Here is a 21,293-nt window from a genome sequence, read left to right as displayed (position 1 = left end):
TTTATTACCCATTTTCCTCTCCTTTATTTCATCAATTACACTTTGAACCTTTCTTTTAGTGTAGTTTTTCTGGCGATTGAAGTCATTTGAACCCACGCGAAAACTTAAACTTTTTCGTTGAGTTATGTATTTTCATTGCGAAATTTTAAATCAACGTCGCTCTATTATCTTTATTGACACATCTATTTTTTTCGGTTCTGTGAGACGATTGAGCGATGAAAGGAACCGTAAATTAGGCGAAAACAGACAAAAAGAATTCACTCTCACTTCATTATCTGATTGGTTGCTTTCCGTTTCAGTCTGTTCTTTTAATTCCTAATTAACAATTTTGATTTACTTTAATTCAACAGTAACTGTAATTGCTGCGAATTATTTCTCAAACCCAGGTTCCGTATTCAGTTTTCCCGTTGTTTAGGGGGAAGTGCTCAATCAATAATCTAGTTTTTCATTAATTGACGTTCTCTAATTCGAAAACGTTAAATCAAACCGCTCATTGACCGTACAAAAACAATGTTATTTCACACACATCACTTTGGTTTCTAACTTAAGTAAAACAGTCATTTTTATCGCACATCAAATGAGTGTTTTTCTTTTGAGTTTTTTGCTTTTCGATTGAAGAATTTACGAGGTCATGTTGTAACATTGTCGACACATGAGTGAAATTGAAGTCGCTCGAAAAACTAGACATTGACCTCATAAACCTTTCATATCTTCTCCGTCGTTCGCGATTTTTGAAATTCATATTGAAAAAACAACATATTATAAATTCACAACACTGCGCCGCATGGCTTTAAAGGCGCATCTAATTTATTAGAAATTTCGCGGAATGGTCTCGTAGTTGAAATAGATCAAATACCGTATTTTCGAGCTTTGCAGGTCTAAAAATAAATGAAAATAATGTTTTTCGCTTCGAGACCATTTTGAACAAATTAGATGCGCCTTTAAAGCCATGCGGCGCAGTGTCGTGAATTTATAATAACCGTAATTCGACTCTTCAATGAGCCAATTCGCCGCAGAAGAAAAACATTTCCGGCAGCCTGTTTTCAATATGTCACATGTGTTTGCGTCTTCACCACTAACCTCCAAACACCAGAGTCATTTCGAACTATCATGTCAGTTGAACCCCTAAGAGTTGAATTGAACATCAAACTTCATCCCAATACAGTAGTCTTCGAACGGTGTACTTTGCCCTCTATCTCTCACAAGTCAAATTTCATCCCTACCGTCGATAACGCATTAGTGTCACTGACCCTTTATAAGGTCGTTTTTGCGATCACAATGACTGTGTGAATGTTTTGATAAGGCGACAAGATTTATAATCCTAATCTTTGTTTCTGGTCATAAATGTTTCTTTTTCGACGCACAGCATGTTTTGAAATAGATTGAAACAATCTAGTGCTCCTGTGTTCCCTTTTCTATTCGTATCCACGAAACATCTAAATTTTGCTTTGTATTGAATCCCTTTGATTCCGAACAATATACCTATATGATGATTCAATTGAACTTTTTTCCACAAAAAGTTCTCATTCGTTTATTCCCATAATTGTTTTTCTTTTCTTCCCTTTCTCTTTCTTTCTTTTCTGTCAAAATGATTTATATTTTCAGACAAAATATTTTCGAATGGCACAGTACGCTCTGGAGGCTGGCGTAAGCTGGCTCGCCACCTCCGTTTCAGTCGTAGCTAGCAGTACCTGGCAGTTTGCGAAATGGTCACATAGATATATAATGAAAGAACCAGAAGAAGTGCAAGATGAACAAGAAGAATCACATTTTCATCAGATGGTAGACAGAGAAAAAGAATTTCATAATTATGTACGACAGCAAATTGTAAGTATTTGATAAGTTATCGGAGTGGGGGTTCAACATTTTTCACTTTCAGATTTGCATGTGGCTGTTCATGCTTCTCTATCTGTTCGCATTTTGGCTGATTTCAAGATTAAAACGGAAAACTGAACGAGAAGCTTTGTATGCTGGGGAAGAAGACTATTTTGTGTACAGAGTATCGTAAGTTTTTCGATGGAAAAGTATTATTCGTATGTAACTTTTTCAGAGTGTGGATCAGTAGTACAGCTACAGCTACTTCAATAGGTTCTCTAACATTACTTCCATTCTCAGTAATTGGGGTCGAGATGCTCCAGCTGTACGATGGAAACTATTATCTGCAATGGCTGTCGTATTCATTGATCGGCGCACTTTGGCATTATGTCTTCGTACTCTCCAACGTCTCGCTTTTTGTGCTCTTACCATTCTCATACTTTTTCATCGAGTCTCAAGGCTTTTCAACAACAAATATTGGGAACGTAAGTTTCATTCTTGTAAAGTAACCATCTACAACAGCTTACATTTTCAGTGCACGACCCAACGAGTTTACGAAGCAATGGCTATCTCTTTTCTTTTTGCATTCGTATTGCTCTGTCTCGCAGAAATCGTTCTGACTATCCTCGACTATCCTGTTTCATTCCTCTCTATCACTTCTGTTAATCTTCCCTTGATTTACTCTTGTGTCAGTTTCATTGGAGCTTTACTCCTTCTGATATCTACACCTTACGGATTCGCAAAAATGTTTTCATTGGCCAGAGAGTTTCTAGTCACAGAAGAAGTCCTAGAAACCGAGCCAGAGCCAACTGAACCGGTAGAAAACGCTGATGTGGATTCTAATATGTTAAGTTCCGAAGAAACTTTACATGAAAAAGAGTTTATTCGTAGTGAAACTCCACATCTGGAAGATGTTGTGACGGACATTGTTGAAAACGTTGATGGAGACTCAGAATACCGCAAAGACAGTGATAGTGGGATCGAATCAGGATCAATTGAAGAGATGCGTCTGCACACTGATGACGAAGAAGGCATTTATGAAGATAATGATACTGCCTTGTCGGCAGCTGGTGACATGGTAAATTCAACCCCAACAAGAACTGATAAACGACGATGGAAGCATGATTATGCCTCAACAAAACAAATTAGTAGAAAGTGGGATGAAGCTCCGAAGAAATTGCCAAATCCTGACTTCGATTATCGAAATTTCAACGATTATGTGAGAGCAGCTCGTCGACAACGCTCATCTTTGTCTGATTCGGACGACTTTTGGGTAGGATCACCGCCAAAAAATACGTTCTCAGCAAATTACTATTCTACTTCAAGGTGGGTATGATGAACCAAGGCATACAACTACAACTATTTTTCAGATTTTACCGTTGGAAACATGGTTCAGAAATGTGTCTGAATCCACTTACTGTGGATCCATTTGCTTCTGGAGACTCCCATGAAGCTACATCTTCTGGAGCATCATCAAACCTCATTTCACCTGAACGCCGTACAAAATCAGAAGAAGCTATCTGGAAGCCAGTAATTCATACTGTGAAATCATCTAAACTGTACAAAAGAGCTATAGAAAAACAAGGAAGGCTTCTGAAGCTTTTCATGCGTCTTCGATATCCAGTTGTAATAACTGTTCTATTGGCATTGACAACTTGCTCATTGGTTATGGTTGCGATTAACACATTGAAACTTCTGTTTGGTTATCGGAGTCTACCTGTTTATGCTCAATACATCGAAGTAAGTTTGGAAATGAACCAACCTTTACTTACTAGACTATTCGTTTCTTTCAGGTCCATACCCGTCACTCCTTTGGTCTCTTCGGCGCTTGCATCGAAACTCTCATAATTATCTACGTCATGATGACTTCTTTCGTTGGCCTCTACTCTTTACCTGTTCTTAGATCGCTTCGGCCAGTTCGAAAAGATACCCCGATGCCAACAATAATTATCAACTCTTCGATAGTTCTCGTCGTGGCTTCAGCTCTTCCCGTTGCTGTTAACACGGTTGGGATGACTACCTTCGACCTTCTCGGCTCCCATTCATCGCTTCAATGGTTGGGATCTTTCAGAGTTGTTGTCGCATACAACACAATGTTTGTCGTCTTATCAGTTGCTTTTCTGTTCAATCAGCTGACCGCTTCAATGAGAAGACAGATTTGGAAATGGTGAGATATAATGGGGTTCTCTTTGAATAATAAACTTTTCAGGATCTGTCAACTCAGGTGTTCTTGCGGACGAAGGCGCCCTGATGATGCTGATGACACGATTGTCATTCTTGGTGGCAATAAGAAAAACGACTGAAATTTCTCTCAAAAACTTATTCTACATTCCTTATTCACTTCTATTAACGTATTCTCTTTCTTCTCTTCATTCTCAAAACAAGGTCCTATCATTCCTGTCGGGTCTCTTCTCCTGCCATTCCATAGGGTTGTTCATCAGAAGTCGTTTATATCGATTTTCTCAAAGTAAACATCCGAGAAATAAAAACAAATGACATGATGATCCTATGTGATGGTGCGTCCAATTAACGATTTGCACTCATAGGGTCTCACACCGATAGCTGAATAGACTAGTGAAATTGATTTTAGACGCATCATAATAACTCAAATCTTCAATTTTTGCCAAAGATCAGCGTTACTTGTTCTCTTTTTTCTTCTTAAAAATCTCCAAATTCCTTGTATTTTTACACGTCACAAACTTCTCGTCGTCATTGTTTAGCTTTAAATTCAGACAAATTGCGGAGAATTCATTAATCGATATCCCTGAATACCAGTTCTGATTCGTGTTAGTGTGTACCATATTTTCTCTGATTATTTTTGGTTTTTTGCCATCATTCTTTTTATCGCCTTTTTCTCTTTGTCTAATACAGTAATTGAAATACATCTTATTGCATTAGTTCTTACACATTCATTACTATTCTGTTTCAAAAAATTTGACCTGGTTTCTTATGAAATGTCCAAATAACTACCTCTAACCACGAGATTAACCTTAAAATTTCAAAAATAACAGATGAATAACATTATCGAGCTACCAAACGATACGGATTTGATAAACGACGCATCCGATGGAAGTGAACCTGAAAATGCACAAAATATTGTGTTACCCATTCCACAAAGACGAGATGCAAACGAACCTGACGTAAGAAAATAACAAAAACTTGTTAAAAGGCGGCAATTCCTTATAGATCTATTTACGAACAATAACTTGTGATATTTAATACATTTTTAGCAATTTTATGCAAAAAATTTATCCGATATCATAAATTATTGATCCTGAATAGGTTCATTTTAAAATTACCTTGGTGAAGAACATTTTCAATCTTTAAATACAGGTGGTCGATTTGACATTGGATGACGAAGACGAGAATGGTGAAAACGAGATAGAAGAAATCGAGCAAGACGAAGACGAAATTCTGGAAGTTGAAGCAGAAGAGGATGGTAACGAAGGGGTGGAAGTGCTTCACGATTTGAATGCTGATTACATAATGAATGCGTTTCATCAGGCTTTTAATGTAGAGGAAGAAGAACCAGGGCGTGGTGAAGGTGGCGAGGAAGAAGGAAGAGAAGGAGAGAATATTGTTGATGTTGATGTAAGTGTGTTCTCAAGTTCATGTGCTTCTTTTTATAAATCGAAATTTCATTTCACTTTTTTATTGAATCTATTTCAGAATGATCTCATTATTGAAGAATCAGTTCAGAAATCTGATGAAGAAAAACGAGCTCTAATGAAAGATAATATTGACAGTCTTCTTACATGGTTGAAGCGATTGAAGCCCGAACACTTTAAGAACTTCAAAGTCGGAGGCTCCCACTATTTGACAGGTTACACATTGGATGAACCATTTCTTGACGAAGAAACATGTGTGAAAATTGCACAGGATTTCAAAGAAGTTGGATCACTTGATGGACTTGCGGTGAAATGGAATTTAGAGAATGACGAATTGCTGATTGCCTCTATTTGTATGGGTATATTAAAGGGTGAGTTTTTAACAGAATCCACTAAATTAATGCTCAAATGATTTCAGTCGATAATGCATTCGATATTGACTTCGGTCTTCTCAGCGAAAATCGAATTGATGAATGGAGTTGTTTGAAATGTGAAAAATATCTTGATAGTATAACTTCTGGTGTGAACCAAAAAAATTCACCGCTCAAGTTCATGCAGTTCACTGCTACTTCACCAGCTTCAGCAATACTTCTGCTAACCTATTTTTCCATGGTTGCAAATGAATTTCCATGCAAATTTGTATTAGAGTCTGGATCCGTTGATCAACCAATTATTGATGCCTACCCATACGAGCTTGCAACCAGCATCTTGGATGCATCCTTTCAATACTGGCAAGAAGGAGGTGCGCGTATTCAACCTCAAATGGCCAGGTATAAAATTTTAAATATTCATCTCACAGATGTTTGCTTTCTATGACTCTTCATAAAAGTTGCACAAATTCCAGAGAAATAAACGAATTCTTCCACCAAATTGATGCGGCATCAGCTGAAATGAAAGATCATTTCGAAAATACGTTGGCTCAAGAAAAAGAAATTGATAAACTAATAAAAGAGAAAGCTCCAAAAGTTGGAGACATAGAAGTGTTTGATCAAACTCTACTCACTAAAGAACAACGCACCGAAATCATAAAGGCACGTTCAGCTTTAACAGCGTTGAAAGAAGAAATGCGAGTGGTGACAGAGGCAGCAGATAAAGTGTATACTCAGAAGACTGATATGGAAAAGTATCTAGTTTTGAAACCCGGAGAGTTTTGTCTTGCACGAGCTCAACCCCATGATGAAGTTGAACTGGCATATGCAATCACCCAGGAGATGGTCTCCCCACAAATTTACAAAGTAAAGTTCTTGCATTCGGATCAAGTTGTTGAATGTCACATCCGAGATCTCGCACTCACTAACCATGGCCTATGCAATCCAATTTTTCATAATTTTTGTGATGTTGGTAAGTTTCATAAATCGTCTCCTATCGGGAAAAATATGAATTACAAATACCTTATTGTTTTCCAGGCTTGCGAGTTGCTGTTTGCGTCTCACAGAAAACAGGTCAATATGATCAACGAACCCATTGGATGACTGGCACGACTGCTGGTCGCCGCAGTTCTCATAGAGGAGACTTCTTGGTATTTTTGGATGACGGACAAGATATCTATGCAACAGCACCAGTCAAACCTGGGGATACGGGATACGAAATTGTGACGGCGAAAAAAGAAGGCACTGGTATCTCATATCAAGAAGTGTTGAACCGAATGAAAGCAGCTAAAATCGCAGTGATGGTTGGACAGCCGTTGGGAAAAGATGGAATCATTGACTGGAGTCACTCTTATCACTGGGTCAGGCCACAGCAGAGATCTGGTTATATTAGACAGTTTATGAGAGATTTTCCTGAGTGTCCTCTTCTTCGAATGCATATCGGAATGCGAATATTCTTGATAAGCAGGATGGCTGATAGAAGAAAACGAATGGTCACAGTTGTTGCAATTGATCGAGCATTCGCTACTGTTAGACATGACAAGTCGCCTCAAATTCCCGGAAGCAAGTGTTTTGAATATCCATGTACTGATAAAACTCATGTACATGAAGATGAGAATGTTTACAGAGGATCTCATAGATTAGAAGGAGCCGCAGTAAGTTTAAAAATTAGAAGAACTTGCATTAAATCTGCTCATTTTTACAGCACAAGAAAGAAATGTTATCAACAAATAACAATCTCTCAAAACGCAGAAAAGGACAATTTGCTTCACAATTCGAACCAACTGATGCTGATAGATCAATGCCACAGAGAAATCTTCCACCACAAGCTGTAACGCCAAGAATCCCTGGTGTCAATTCGAGAACTTCTCCAGGAACCAAGAAAAAAACGGAAGCTGAATTGGAGGAGAATAAAAAGAAGCAACAGCTGTTTGAGAAAATCATAGTTCCAACACCGAAACTTGCTCCTCTCAGAACTCTGGTTCCTCATAATCAATGCGGTCCAGATTGTCTTATGAAGATGGACGCTGATCCATATGATTCGAAGTTCCACCGCAACTCACCAATTCACACACCACTTTTATGTGGTTGGAGGCGACTTCGTTATACAATGCATTCGGGAAAGAAACGTGCCACGTTCCGAAAGGTGATCGTGTATTACGCTCCATGTGGTAAACCACTGAATTCAATGGCAGAAGTATCGGCATATCTTAACGATACTCGAAGTCAACTGCAGATTGACTGTTTCTCGTTCGAACCTTGTGTTGACACTGAAACCTATGTTACTGTCAATGAGAAGTATGTGAAGAATGCTGATTTGGCTGGAGGAATTGAAGGAATTCCCATCCCGCTTGTGAACTCTGTCGACAATGATCCTCCTCCAAACCTTGTGTACTCCAGTCGGCGATTCCCCTATGATGCAACAGTCGATGTGTCTAGTATCAATCAAGATTTCTGTTCTGGATGTACATGTGAAGGGGATTGCAGTGTTTCTGACAAATGCGAATGTCAAATATTGTCTATTACGGCTACTGAGAAGCTTCCCGTTAATCTACAATACGATCAGAAAGTGAAAGTGTAAGTCATACTAAAATATAATGACATTTCCCCGCTGTTTTCTCCTTGAATCATGTCCAAGTCCTTTTCTTTTCAGACAACCTCACTACGACCATCGCATCCTCGCTAACAAAGTCATCACAGGTCTCTATGAATGCAACGATAAATGTCCATGTAAGCGCAAAGCTTGTCATAACAGGGTTGTTCAAAACAATATCAAATATCCTATGCAGGTAAGCTTTATAGCGTAGAATGTTTAAAAATATGTTGTATTCTTTTTAGATTTTCAAAACGGCTGAATCGGGTTGGGGATGTCGAGCTCTTACTGATATCCCAGTGGGCGCATTCATATGCACTTATGTCGGTGCTCTACTCACAAACGAACTGGCAGATGAATTGAAAAACGACGATCAGTATTTTGCCGATTTGGATCTCAAAGATTCTGTCGAACTGGAGAAAGGTCGTGAAGATCACGAAACCGATTTTGGTTACGGTGGAGAAGAATCAGAAGAAGACAGTTACAGTGACAAAGATGAGGATGATAGTGAATCGGTAACAGACAAAACAGTTACGCACAGGAACCGTCATGATTCTAAACTTCCCATGCGAGTGACAAGACAAAGTAGAGAAGAAGAGAAAGTGGCTAATATTGAATTTCCCGGCGCAGAGCAGGACCCTGAAGGGTTTGCGCCTAATGATATGGAGAACAACGATATTGAAGACGAGAGTAAGAATGAGGAAATTTTCAACTGGGACGAGTACTTTGACAAATCGGCGTTGTACGTTGTGGATGCAAAAGTCAAAGGAAATCTGGGAAGGTACGATACAAAATCTTAGGAGGTAGAAAATTTGCAGTCCAATAAATTTTAAATTTTTTAGATTTCTCAATCATTCGTGTGCTCCAAATACATATGTTCAACATGTGATGTACGATACTCACGATCTTCGTTTACCGTGGGTTGCATTCTTCACTAGTAAACATGTCAACGCTGGTGATGAACTGACATGGGATTACCAGTATACCGAACTTGATACAGAAAGTGCAAGACTCTCTTGCAAATGTGGCGCTTTAGAATGCCGTGGTCGTCTTTTGTAACCTATCTTCTGTTTCCAATCTTTCCAATCTTTCAAAGTTGACCTTCATTGTCATAATTCGTCTTGAAAGATCTTTTGAGTTACATTTTATTAATTTTTCTTCCCAGAATCTCTTATTATTCAATAAACTTTTTTTTTTAATTCAGTCCAAAAAAAGTCGTATACAAAGCTCTCGTGTTGTCTTCAGAATAACTTACATGCTTTTATCTGACTTCAATCTTATCTTTAATGGCCAAAATAAAAGTTATTGTTATTAAACAGCTAAACTACGGAGTATGCATCGAATATGGGTTCTACGGCACTTTGCATTCATATCATCATTCAGAATAGCTACAAAACAACGTCGTTTCTTTTGTTCTCAAACTCCTTCGACTAGTTTTGCATCTGAAGCGGCTGTGAAATATGAGAAAAAGAGCCCAACTGAGCATGTTTTACTTCGACCTGATACATATATTGGTGGTGTTGCAATGAGAGAATCCGAAATTGTTTGGCTTCGGAGCCTAGAATCAAAACAAATGTACACAAAAGAAGTCTCGTATCCACCAGGATTATTGAAGATTTTTGATGAGATTTTAGTAAATGCAGCCGATAATAAATCGAGAGATTCTAATATGAACCGCTTGGAAGTGTGGGTGGACAGGTAAGGGGATGCAGTTCTAACAGCTTTAGAAATGGGTTTTTTATATTTCAGAAAAACTTCCCGAATCTCTGTCTGGAACAATGGAGGTGGACTACCTGTTGAAATTCATCCATCAGAAAACATCTATGTTCCCACTCTTGTCTTCGGAAACCTATTCACATCTTCTAATTACGATGATAGTGAAATTAAAACTGTTGGAGGAAGAAATGGTTATGGAGCAAAACTATGTAATATTTTCTCCACAGAATTCATCGTGGAAACTGTTGATTCAAGGACAAAGAAAAAGTTCAGACAGGTTGGTTAAAAACAAAATTCTGATAACATTGTGTTTTTTAGAGATGGTTTAACAACATGAAAGAATGTGACGAAGCGGAAATCGTCGATTTGCAAAACGAAAAAACAACTGATTATACGAAGGTGAGTGAGAAAACTGTAGAAAAGTGAAACTGATTCGTCCTAAATTTGTTTCAGTGTGTCCTAATACTATTGTTAAACCCCACATTCTGTTTAAGGTCGAATTTGTTCCTGATCTCAAAAGGTTCCAAATGGATTGTTTATCTGATGATATAATTGATCTTATCGGTAAACGAATATTCGAAGTGACGGCAACTCTTCCGAATGATGTTCAAGTCTACTTAAATGGCCAAAAATGTGAAGTAAACGGATTCGAAGAATATGTTCGAATGTTCAATTATTATGATCCATCTTCTTTTCTTTTTCTTCATCCAACTTCCCGATGGCACGTAGGCGTGGCAAAGCGGAACACATACATTGGAGACGATCAATTAATTTTACCAAAAGTTGTTAGTTTTGTGAACAACATCAACACGGAGAAAGGAGGAACCCACGTGGATTATGTAATGGATAAAATAGTGAATGTCATCAAACCTTTAGTAGATTCAAGATTGGCAGAGTTTGGAAAAAGTGTCAAGCCGGCAATGATAAAGAACAACCTTTCAATTTTTATCAATTGCCTTATTGAAAATCCTTCATTTGAAAGTCAAACGAAAGAGACAGTGACAACAAAACCTAAGTTATTTGGATCGAGTTTTGATTGTGATCACAAGGTTGGAATCGTTGTTCCGAATATTCTGCGAAACTTTTTTCCTTACAGAAGGTCACAAAGTGGGCCGAAGAAAGTGGATTTGTAGAAGAAATTGTAGAAGAAGCATTGAATTTGAAAAAGAAGAAAGTGCCAGCAAAACGTGTGACATCATCTTCAGTCAGAGATATTGTGAAGTTAGAAGATGCAGAGTGGGCAGGAATATCTGGAAAATCAGAGAAGTGTACTCTCATTCTGACCGAAGGTGCGTTTGAATCATTGGAGCCATTTGTAAAATCAAATAATTTCCAGGAGACTCTGCGAAAGCCCTCGCACTTTCTGGTTTAGAAGTTCTTGGACGTGAGACCTATGGAGTGTTTCCATTGAAAGGAAAACTAGTAAATGTTTCAAACATCGACGACGTTCGGGCTTCTAAGAACGAGGAGATTTCGAATGTCATGAGAATTCTGGGACTGAGGTTTGAAGAAGAGGCACCAACACAAGAATCTATGCGTTATGGTCGTCTTCTGATTCTAGCTGATCAAGATGAAGACGGTAGCCATATTAAAGGACTCGTCATCAATTTTATTCACAAGTTTTGGCCGAGTCTTATACGTTCTAGAGATTTCATTCAATCATTTCGTACTCCACTTCTAAAAGCAAAGAAAGGAGATAAAGTGAAATCATTTTTCTCAATAAATGAATATCAGAAATGGGCGGAAGAAACGGAAGGAAAATGGAAGATCAAATACTATAAAGGACTGGGAACATCGACTTCAATTGAGGCGAAAGAATACTTCAGTGATTTAGATCACCACGTTATAAAGTAAGATTAGATCAAAGTTGTCAAATTTGATATGCTTGTTTTTTTTTCAGTTTCAAATACACTGGATTGAATGATGATAAAGCAATTCGAATGGCTTTTGATCGAGAAAAAAGTGACGAAAGGAAAGAATGGATACGTGGATCTAAACGATTGGAGAGTTTAGTAGATGATGGAAAAACCGAATTATCTTATAAAGAGTTTATTGACGGACAGCTCATGCAATTCGGTATGGTCGACCTCAAGAGGTAAATGAAAAACTGATTTTCAATTAAATAATTGAATTTCAGATCGATTCCATCCTTGATAGACGGATTGAAACCGTCTCAAAGGAAGATCTTATGGACACTTCTCAATATGGACGAGTCGACAGAAATGAAAGTGTCTCAATTAGCTGGAGCTGTTGCACATCGTCAATCATATCATCACGGAGAGGAATCTCTTGTGAGAACAATTATTCGGATGGGACAAACATTTTGTGGTTCATCGAATCTTCCACTTCTTCAACCAATTGGACAATTCGGAACAAGACATGAAGGTGGAAATGACGCTGCTTCTGCAAGATATATCTTCACATCACTAGCGTTTGTTTCGATCAAATAAAAACTATATTTCGTATCTATGTTTTTCAGTTCAACAACTCGTCTTCTTTTTCCACATGCCGATGATGATCTTTATGAGAAAAGAATCGAAGAAGGACTGGTGGTTGAACCGAGATGGTAACGACGTTTAGATTCTGGTAGAACCAGATTTTTAAAAATATATATGTTCAGGTTGTGTCCAATTATTCCACTTATTCTTGTTAATGGAACTGAAGGAATCGGAACAGGATGGTCAACTAAAATTGTGAATCGAAATGCAATTGATGTTATCGATGGGATCAGACGAAAAATTGATTCAGTCGAAGGGGAGCATGAGATTCAACCATATTACGAGGATTACCGAGGGAAAATAGAAGCTGTCACATCGAAAAAGTTCATAACCACTGGAAAAATACATTTATCAAGACCTGAACGAAAGAACGCTTCAACGTTTTCTATCGAAATCAGTGAACTTCCTATTGAAATTTGGACTTCAAAATATAAGGAGAAGCTTTCGAAGATTGTGGAAAATCTACCGATTGTTGAATTCTCGGAGAGACATACTGAAAAACGAGTGAATTTTCGATTGACGGTTGATCGAAAGAAAGCTGGAAGATTTCTTCAAAAGACTAATTCTGAATTATTGAATTTCTTCAAACTTCGATCAAGTATCACTGAGAATCGAGTTCTTTTCGATAAGAATGGACTATTGAAAGAATATAAAAGTATTTCAGAAATCGCTTCGGAATTTTTTGATGTTAGAAGGGATTTATATGAGAAACGGTTGAAAGCACAGAAAGATGAATGTGAAGCGAAGTTGAAGTATGTCGATAATCAGGTATCATTAACTCATCTCTATTCAAAGAAACTTCGATACTTCAGATCAAGTTCATTGATTTGGTCACAAATGGCACAATTGATTTGAGATCAATGGGACGAGATCAATTGGAATCATCACTTGAAGAGTATGGACTAGAATCAGATCCATTATCATCCAAAACACATAATGCTAAGAAGGTTAGTGAAGAAGTAAGAAGCCAGTTGTTTCATCATTGTCTTGTTTGCAGTCGGATTACAGTTATTTACTCGAAATGCCACTTTCTCGGTTAACATCTGATGAAATGAATCGATTAACGGAACGAAGATTTCGACGGAAAACTGACCTCGATGCAGCAGAATCCGCTGATTGGAGATCAACGTGGCATTCAGAGTTGGACAAAGTGACAACAGCTATTCAGAAGAAAATAAATAAATAAATTATTGTGAGAAAGTTTTACAGGTTGCAAAAGAGAACTTAATTAAATAAAAACAAAAATAATCAGTATGTTTACTTGTGATTAATAGGTGGAGTTGTCATTGAAACAGCAGTTTCTGAATTTCTTTGACCAGGAGCCACTATGACAGTAAGAGGAGTTCCAACAGAAGAAGATTGAATTTGGGTCATCGGAACAAACGTTTCAATTGAAGATGTTTGATGAAGAGCATTCTCAGAATATGTTGGAGGAGTTCGTCCTGCTTCTGAATCAAAAAACTACTTTGAATATATGAGGATAATGGGATTGTACCTAGCATATTGTAATTGTTCATCTCACTTCGTTGCGAGGAGATGACATACGTAGATACATCACTTCCAATCGAAGATCCAGGAGCACTCTCAGCACTTAATACTTGTTTTTTAATGGGCGGGTCTTGAGTTTCTGAAGAAATATAATAAATCAAAATTCCAAGCGAGACTGATTGAATTATTCAGAGGTTTTTGATAAGAAAATGATTGATGTGGTCATCTGTATAGAACGCAGCGCGACAAAACCCTCCTATGCTGTGTCAAGTTTTATTTCTGAGACTCGTGAATGAAATATTTGTATTCTCCGCACCCAATATACTCTAAAACCATCCTCTCTTAATCTCATTATCCTTTTTTTGCATATTAAAGGTGTGAAACCAATAATTCAGAATATTCACCCGGGTGGCCGAGTGGGGAAAGGTACGAGTGTTCACTCGATGGGCGTCGACCCTGCGCAGGTTCGAATCCTGCCCCTGGTGGATAACTTTTTACAACTGTTTTGTTTTAAAAAGTAAGTTAAAACGCTAACTTCTATTTGAAACTTTTTAAAACCCATTTTTTCAAGAGAAAACGAGTTATTTTTTAAAGTTTCAAACTCACTTATAGGAATCTCTACAGATACTTCTCCTCCACACCCCTTATTTTCTGATTTGATGATGATTGGTTTCAGATCAGTCAGACTTTTTTTTGAAGATAACTCTTCAGTACTTGGTTCTTTTGACCCAATTGTGGATGATATCGGTGCAGATTTCAAACAAATATTTGATTCTTTTTGAACAATTTCAGATTTATCGCCAATGGTTTCATCGCTACTTCTGACCGAATACTCGTTCATTTTAGATGAATTTTCAGTTTTCTCAGTCTGAAATCTTCTTTTTGATTCAATTTCTATTTTCTTCGCTTACTGGAACAGTCTTTTCAGATTTCATTTTCTCGGATGTTTGCTGTTCATTCTCTCGAATGCTTGACGTTGTTCCACCACCGAAAGTTGTCGAAACACTCTGATTATTCACTGCTGCCAATCGTTCTCTATATGCTTTTTCTTCTTCAATTCTTTTCTCTTCTTCGTGTAATTGATTCTTTTTATGTTGGGATTTCAGATAAACCACGAACATATAACCAGAGACTATTAGAATTAGCCCAATCAGAAAGAGTCCGAAACTCCATGCGATCCAATTCACCGGACTTTTCTCTGAAATTATCTTGAAGATTCCGAAAGTTGTAAGACTTTTTAATATTACCTGCGTTTCCATACATTACTATACCAATATTCGAGTGGATGTTGTTTATTATTCTACGGAAATCGGTGATAGTTTTTAATCAATTCATCAATTAAATTCACAATGAACCTTTCCATTTGACCTCTCTTATTCCGTTTTTAATCAGATATTGGAAGGTTCACGCGTTCTGAAAAAAACCAAATATATAGACATTTTAACATTTATTAGTTTGAAAAGACCGAAAAACAAGCCAAAAAAACATTTCAAATAAGAAAATCCCGTTCAAATAGGTGTCACGCGGAATACTGTAGGCGATTGGAATGTTTCAAACATTGAATTCTAATTGAAGAAGAAGAAGATAAAAGAAAGAAAAAAGAAATCAAATATATACAGGAATCTTTGAAACCCGAATCTTAATTCTTTGTGAAGATCGATGAATTTCGTTTCGATTGATTAACTTCTCGTTTCAGTTAGGTTTATACCATGTGCAGTGTAGATTTCCATTCGTTGTTCCACTTTTTGTTCGACTAAAAATAAAACAGTTCTTTCCTCTGTATTCTGAAACATTCCCAAGTCACCTATTTCCCAAAGGATCTCCCTTTTAAGTAATAATTTCCCTAATCCCAGTAACATACAAATGATATTAACATTCCAACCAAAAAACCCTGCTTGGATTTACAGATTATCATATGTATAATCCCTGCTAGTGTATGTTTTGCTGACAATCGAACCCTATATTATCCTCTAAATCCCTTCTCCGATTCAACTCTATTCTGTTCTACTTGACGGAGCAATTAGCAATAAGTACACTATCTTAATGTGCATCATAAGGAAATGGGGAAAATAAAACGGACGTTTTCCAATAAATGCATCTTGACATCATCTCTAAACATCCACTTAAGCCCTCTAAATATTGTTTTTTACGAGAAGACACGTCATTCTAATATTATCTAGATGCGTAATCACAATGTTTCAATTCAATTTTATAACCTGAACCTCATCAAATTCGAAAGAAAACTGACCCATTAAATCAATTTTTCTTCCGAGTGCCAATGAAAACGCAACCAGAGCCAAAGAGAGAAGTGTCATTGCAATTGCGACGAATCCGACGACTCGTTTCACACGTTTTTGATTGTGTTCCTGGAAATAGAATCCTTTTTTCTTTTCTCCATTCTTTTTTTGGTTTGTGGGTGGAAGTTTCAAATTTTGAACTTTCTGATTTCAATGTCGTCATTCTTTTCCAAAAATAAATGATTTTATGAAGACAAAAGACAATTGATGAAATTAGTAAATTCAAGAACTTTCGCGACTAATAGATTCATTATGAATCATATGAAAACATCCGTTTAGTATCAGAATTCCCGGTTAAGAACTCTTTAATTTCTGTTTCCGATTTCTAATAAATGCTAATTTCTCTCGATTTCCTGTTCGAAAAGTAAAGAAATAATAACTTCCTGTTTGATATTCCAAATATTCCAAGTATGAAATTGTCAACATTTTCTTTCTTTTCTCTTCAAAAAAGTTTTTCTAATTATTCAAATTCCCGTTCAGATGCGTGGAAACACAAAGATCTTCTTTCTACTTCCTGATTAGTTTTTCTCTGTTTGTTTTGAGTTCTCATAATAGAATATCAAATCGTTTAGTGACTTGTTGTTGTGACATCCGTCGAGAAAACTCTTTGTTCTTCTCTCTTTTTCCTTCTTCTTTTTCTCTTCTATCTCTATTTTTTGCAGCCAAAAAGATGTAAGAAAAAAAGAAAGATGACATGAAATCAGATGTTGGAATGGGATGGATAAAGCACTAGAAGAAGGAAAAAAGACAAAAACATGTCTTCTTTTCGGCAAAAAAATCAAAAGTCATGCGAGGAAAGTTTGCAGAATTATTCATGAATTAACGACGACGTCTTCATCTAAAATACGCCTTCTCCGCCATTGCCTAATTCTGTTGGAATGGGAGTTTGAGAAATATAAAGTTATGGAAGCACGCGAACTTTGTCGAAAGAAAACATTCAAGTCTTCAAAAATGGGAAGAGAATCAACAAAGTTGAGATACAGTATGGACAGGAAAAGGTGTTTTCTGGCGATGAATCATCTCTTCTGACTTTATCTTGATGATTCCCCAATAGTAACTGACGTAGATATTTCATTTACTCTCTGAACCTTTAAGTAATCTTTCTCTTTTTCCCTTTTTAAGTGATCTCCGACCTTTTCAATTAGCATCTCATCCCTTTCTCCTCTCTTTATTTGGTTTTAGATCTACGGGAGGGAATAATAGAAAATGAGAAAAAGACATAAGACTTTTCTCATTTTTTCCCTTTTTTTCCCTGGCAAAGTCCCTTGCCAAGTGCATCATTTTGAGCTCCTTTTCTGTTGTTGCTCTCAGTCATTCGATACGGACAAAAAATAGAGAGAAGCAGTTCTTTTTGTGTAAAAAGAAGAGACTTTTCCTCCTACTTACAAATTTATATATGGGAATGTATTCTTGTATTCTTGAGAAAAAGAAAAAGAAATATGAGGAGATATATGAAGAAAATGTAGATGAAGCAATGAGAAAAAGATGAGAAAGTTGATGATATTGCAGGTTGCAAACACTCTTTGAAAGTCACGGAATATTCAAAAATGAAGGTGACGAGTGTTTAAATATCAGAGTTCTTACTTTCTTATAGAAAATGTCAATTATTCATCAATTAGTATTCAGATTCAATGATTTGATCATTACTGAAGCCGAGTGAAGCGCATATATTCAAAAAGTACATTGACATTCTGAACTGAAGCGACTCTTTTAGTGTCATCAACGAAATTTGCTTCCTTATTTTCAAAGAGCAATCAGAAGTTGTCCCGAATAACTTCAATGACTTAAAATTCACAAACACTAAGTTTTAAAAACTAAATGAATCATAGTTCTCAGGAAAAGCAGTCAATCGTTCCTCTTTATCAGAAATAAAAATCAGACACCTGACTCATGAGATTTTGATTTCTGAATCTTTGAATCCACCGGAACTCCTCAAGAGAAATCGAGTACTTCTCAGCCAAAGATCAAGAAAAAAAGAAGAGAAATGTCATTAGAAACGAAAGTTTCCGTTCTCCGAATACTGCATTAATCAAGTGGAAGAACATGAAAAATCTTGTTTTCAGAATTTTAAAATATAAAAGAGGACGAACACATTTCATCCAGTATTTTTGGTGTTGAAAGAATTACTGAAACTGACACGAGCATGTAGAAAATGGAAAGAAAAAAACGTAGATTTTTCTTCTGGAATTCTGAAAACCTCAACTAACTTTTAATTGTTGAATTTCCACATCAGTGAGTTCGTATTCAGCTCCAGCTGGTTGAAGTGCCTCGAAATTTGTTGTCTTTTGTATATTCATCGTGGTCTGAAATCAGAAATTTAAAAAAAATCGTGGAGGAAAAACAAGAAATAAATATTCTTTCAAGTAAAAAAAACCTGATATCTGTTGGTGACCGACGGCAAATAGGCTGAGTCTATGTCTCCTACAGAGTCAGAAGGGGGAAAAGAGAAGCGCAAAACAACCGACAAAGTGGGCGGAGTCCAGAGAATACCAGGAGAGTGGGAAACGGAGACAACGGCACGGAAACGAGCAAGAAGAAGAAGAAGAAAAAAAGAAGAAGCTGACTGGAAGAAGAAGATGCTTATGGCAATTCTCTCTCTTTCTCTATATCTCATTGCTATTTTGTTCCGTTATCATCATCATCATCATCTCTTCTTTTTCTTCTTCTTCTTCTACTGCCAACAGCATCATCATCAGCATCTTCATTTTGAAGAGCAAGACGAGGATGTCGCGGTGGCAGCAGTCTCGGAAAGTGATGAAGAGAGATAGAGAAATGAGAGGACTTGTGACGTAGGAGACATCTCATATGAAGACATTCAGAATTTTAGAATACTGCGACAAGTCTTCTCTCTCTCCTTGAATATGCATTGTGGTATCTTCTAACTTTTTTCCAACGTCAATGGGTTGGCACGCATTTATTGAGAATGAAGATGATTCAAAATAATGACAGTGTCTTCGCGAAATAAAATGCTCAAGGGGGTATTTAGAACAAAATTAGCTAGGTTTCTCGTGAGAGTTTTCAAGGGAATTTTCAGAACAAGAAAGTACTGAAACGAATAATAAGGGTATTTCGAGTTGGCTGAAGTCCAAATTGAAATGGTGACGTTCTGAATTGTAACCTTTTCTGGGAATGAGTACTTCTGTTGAGAACTGACTTCTGTTTGGGTGGATAATAACTTAAACTTATTGACAGTTTAATCAAAAGAATAAATAAACTGTTCGAGGTTCGAATTTCTGCTAATTCCGTCATTCGAGGAGGACTGAAGCTAAAAATCTCTCTAAAAGTTACAATTCTTGTTCTCCTGACACAAAAGGAGCCTAGATGGAAGAGTTTTCCCACGGCTTCTGTAGTCCTCTTGGACAAGATTTCGTTATAACTCCTCGTTTGCTTACTTTTTCAAACAAATGTTCGTAGTTCTTCCTTTTTTGAGATTCAAATTGAAAAAACACGAAGGTTTGCTAAAAAAAATCGAGGAAACGAGGAATTGAGAAATAATTTTGTCCGAGAGGACTACACGGCCGCGTGGAAAACTCTTCCACCTAGGCTGAATTTGAAGCGTTTAGAGCAATTTTTAGCATATGCTCCAATTATAAAAGTGTTTTAGAATGATCAGAAGTGTCATAATCTGAAATAAAAAACATGAATTCATTCCTCCTTTCGTTCATATATTTCCCATCATTGAAAGAAATAATTTGAACTGCTCTGTAATATTCAAAAGTGTACATCTCATAAACAGTATTGTGTTCAAAAGTCTAACTTCTAAGTTTATATATCGAACTCTTTCTCATAAATCAATAAATACGTGCTCTAAGATTCACCCAAAAGCCGGGTCGGAAAAGAAGTTTATCTTCAACTACCCAATCATAATGATGAACGCACAACAGCACAAGAAAAGAACAGCCGAAACATATACTTACAACGAACTCTTTCTCGTAAACGGGAAGAGCATCATGAACTTGTGAGCTCATTATAAGAAGTTGTTTTTCAATAAACAAATATTAATTTTATGGGACAACTTTTAGTACACTTCAGTTCAGGATATATGTTGTGTCGATAGTTTCTGAGCGCAGCGGTGTTCTTTAGATACAGGGAAATTGATGGTAATAAGAATTTGATTTTCATAGAATAATTCATGGTCGCTCTGTTCGTCGGATCTGGGTTTATCCCGCTAGACTTTTTCCAAAACATAAGTTTTGTGTATCAAGACTGTGCTCTTCTGATAAACATAAATTTCAGATACAACGTTTACCATGTACTGTATTGGTTGTGTAAAATTAGTTTATTTTTGTGTTTCTTTCTACTCAAAATTTCCAGAAAAACCGGAAAACATTCAAAATCAAACAAACAGGAAAATGCCCAGTCTCCACACCTTTTTCTATCTAAACACACATTTTTCAGACTTCTGAATACTAAAAATGATAGGAGTGTCCTCATCTTCTGACCATTTTGTTGAATATTTCAGGAAAATTCGTTCAATTTCTTGTATACAACAGGATGACGATACACATGTATTTGTACCAAAAAATGGGCGGTCTACAGGAAAAAAGAAGGAGACAACGAAGCGAGAAATTGGTTTTTCGAGAATAGTCATATGCATCATATTTGTGTCGTTTTGTGAATGTTTGTGTATTTTCTCATTCGTTCAGAAATTCCATGTCTTCAAATCATTTTCTTGTTTTCCTCAAACTTTCAGAAATACTTCAAATATTTTTCTTACGAAAACTTTTCAGACCTCATTTCTTGATCCGTAACAAAACTCTTTGATAGATAGATTCAAAATTCTTGAAACGAATCGTTGATTTCAAGTTTCTGAAGTATCCCCTTCTTTTCGAGTGAACTGTCACTGTAAAGACGAGAACTGTAATAGAGAAGTACTCGATTTGATCTACGTATCCTATAACAATTCTTAT

At 36.7% G+C, this 21,293-nt stretch overlaps 5 protein-coding genes across 5 annotated transcripts; 3 read left to right on the top strand and 2 right to left on the bottom strand.

The window, feature by feature from the left end:
* Positions 1–1,620: 1,620 nt before the first annotated feature.
* On the top strand, positions 1,621–4,118 carry GCK72_010168 (uncharacterized protein; the record flags this gene model as incomplete). The annotated part of the gene is made up of 7 exons (XM_003104046.1): positions 1,621–1,827; positions 1,880–2,004; positions 2,051–2,300; positions 2,351–3,141; positions 3,186–3,555; positions 3,609–3,982; positions 4,025–4,118. 7 exons carry the CDS (start codon positions 1,621–1,623, stop codon positions 4,116–4,118), a joined length of 2,211 nt encoding a protein of 736 aa, XP_003104094.1.
* Positions 4,119–4,826: 708 nt separating this feature from the next.
* GCK72_010167 (uncharacterized protein) lies at positions 4,827–9,443 on the top strand (the record flags this gene model as incomplete). The annotated part of the gene is made up of 10 exons (XM_053727721.1): positions 4,827–4,955; positions 5,149–5,406; positions 5,485–5,794; positions 5,842–6,193; positions 6,268–6,764; positions 6,830–7,446; positions 7,497–8,368; positions 8,445–8,580; positions 8,630–9,165; positions 9,227–9,443. The coding sequence occupies 10 exons, from the start codon at positions 4,827–4,829 to the stop codon at positions 9,441–9,443; spliced, it is 3,924 nt and encodes a 1,307-aa protein (XP_053587298.1).
* Positions 9,444–9,717: 274 nt separating this feature from the next.
* On the top strand, positions 9,718–13,784 carry GCK72_010166 (uncharacterized protein; the record flags this gene model as incomplete). Its single annotated transcript, XM_053727720.1, has 11 exons — positions 9,718–10,082; positions 10,134–10,377; positions 10,595–11,149; positions 11,197–11,389; positions 11,437–11,950; positions 12,001–12,195; positions 12,238–12,531; positions 12,580–12,666; positions 12,721–13,366; positions 13,411–13,545; positions 13,596–13,784. The coding sequence occupies 11 exons, from the start codon at positions 9,718–9,720 to the stop codon at positions 13,782–13,784; spliced, it is 3,417 nt and encodes a 1,138-aa protein (XP_053587297.1).
* Positions 13,785–13,855: 71 nt separating this feature from the next.
* On the bottom strand, positions 13,856–15,207 carry GCK72_010165 (uncharacterized protein; the record flags this gene model as incomplete). The annotated part of the gene is made up of 4 exons (XM_003104160.2): positions 13,856–14,046; positions 14,094–14,225; positions 14,693–14,954; positions 14,998–15,207. 4 exons carry the CDS (start codon positions 15,205–15,207, stop codon positions 13,856–13,858), a joined length of 795 nt encoding a protein of 264 aa, XP_003104208.2.
* Positions 15,208–15,765: 558 nt separating this feature from the next.
* GCK72_010164 (uncharacterized protein) lies at positions 15,766–18,680 on the bottom strand (the record flags this gene model as incomplete). The annotated part of the gene is made up of 3 exons (XM_053727719.1): positions 15,766–15,839; positions 16,335–16,452; positions 18,591–18,680. The coding sequence occupies 3 exons, from the start codon at positions 18,678–18,680 to the stop codon at positions 15,766–15,768; spliced, it is 282 nt and encodes a 93-aa protein (XP_053587296.1).
* Positions 18,681–21,293: the final 2,613 nt, after the last annotated feature.

This window comes from Caenorhabditis remanei, chromosome III, assembly GCF_010183535.1.
Source record: "Caenorhabditis remanei strain PX506 chromosome III, whole genome shotgun sequence".
Classification (NCBI taxonomy): domain Eukaryota; kingdom Metazoa; phylum Nematoda; class Chromadorea; order Rhabditida; family Rhabditidae; genus Caenorhabditis; species Caenorhabditis remanei.
Note: the sequence above shows the minus strand (reverse complement) of the source record. Positions and strands in the feature narration are given on the sequence as shown.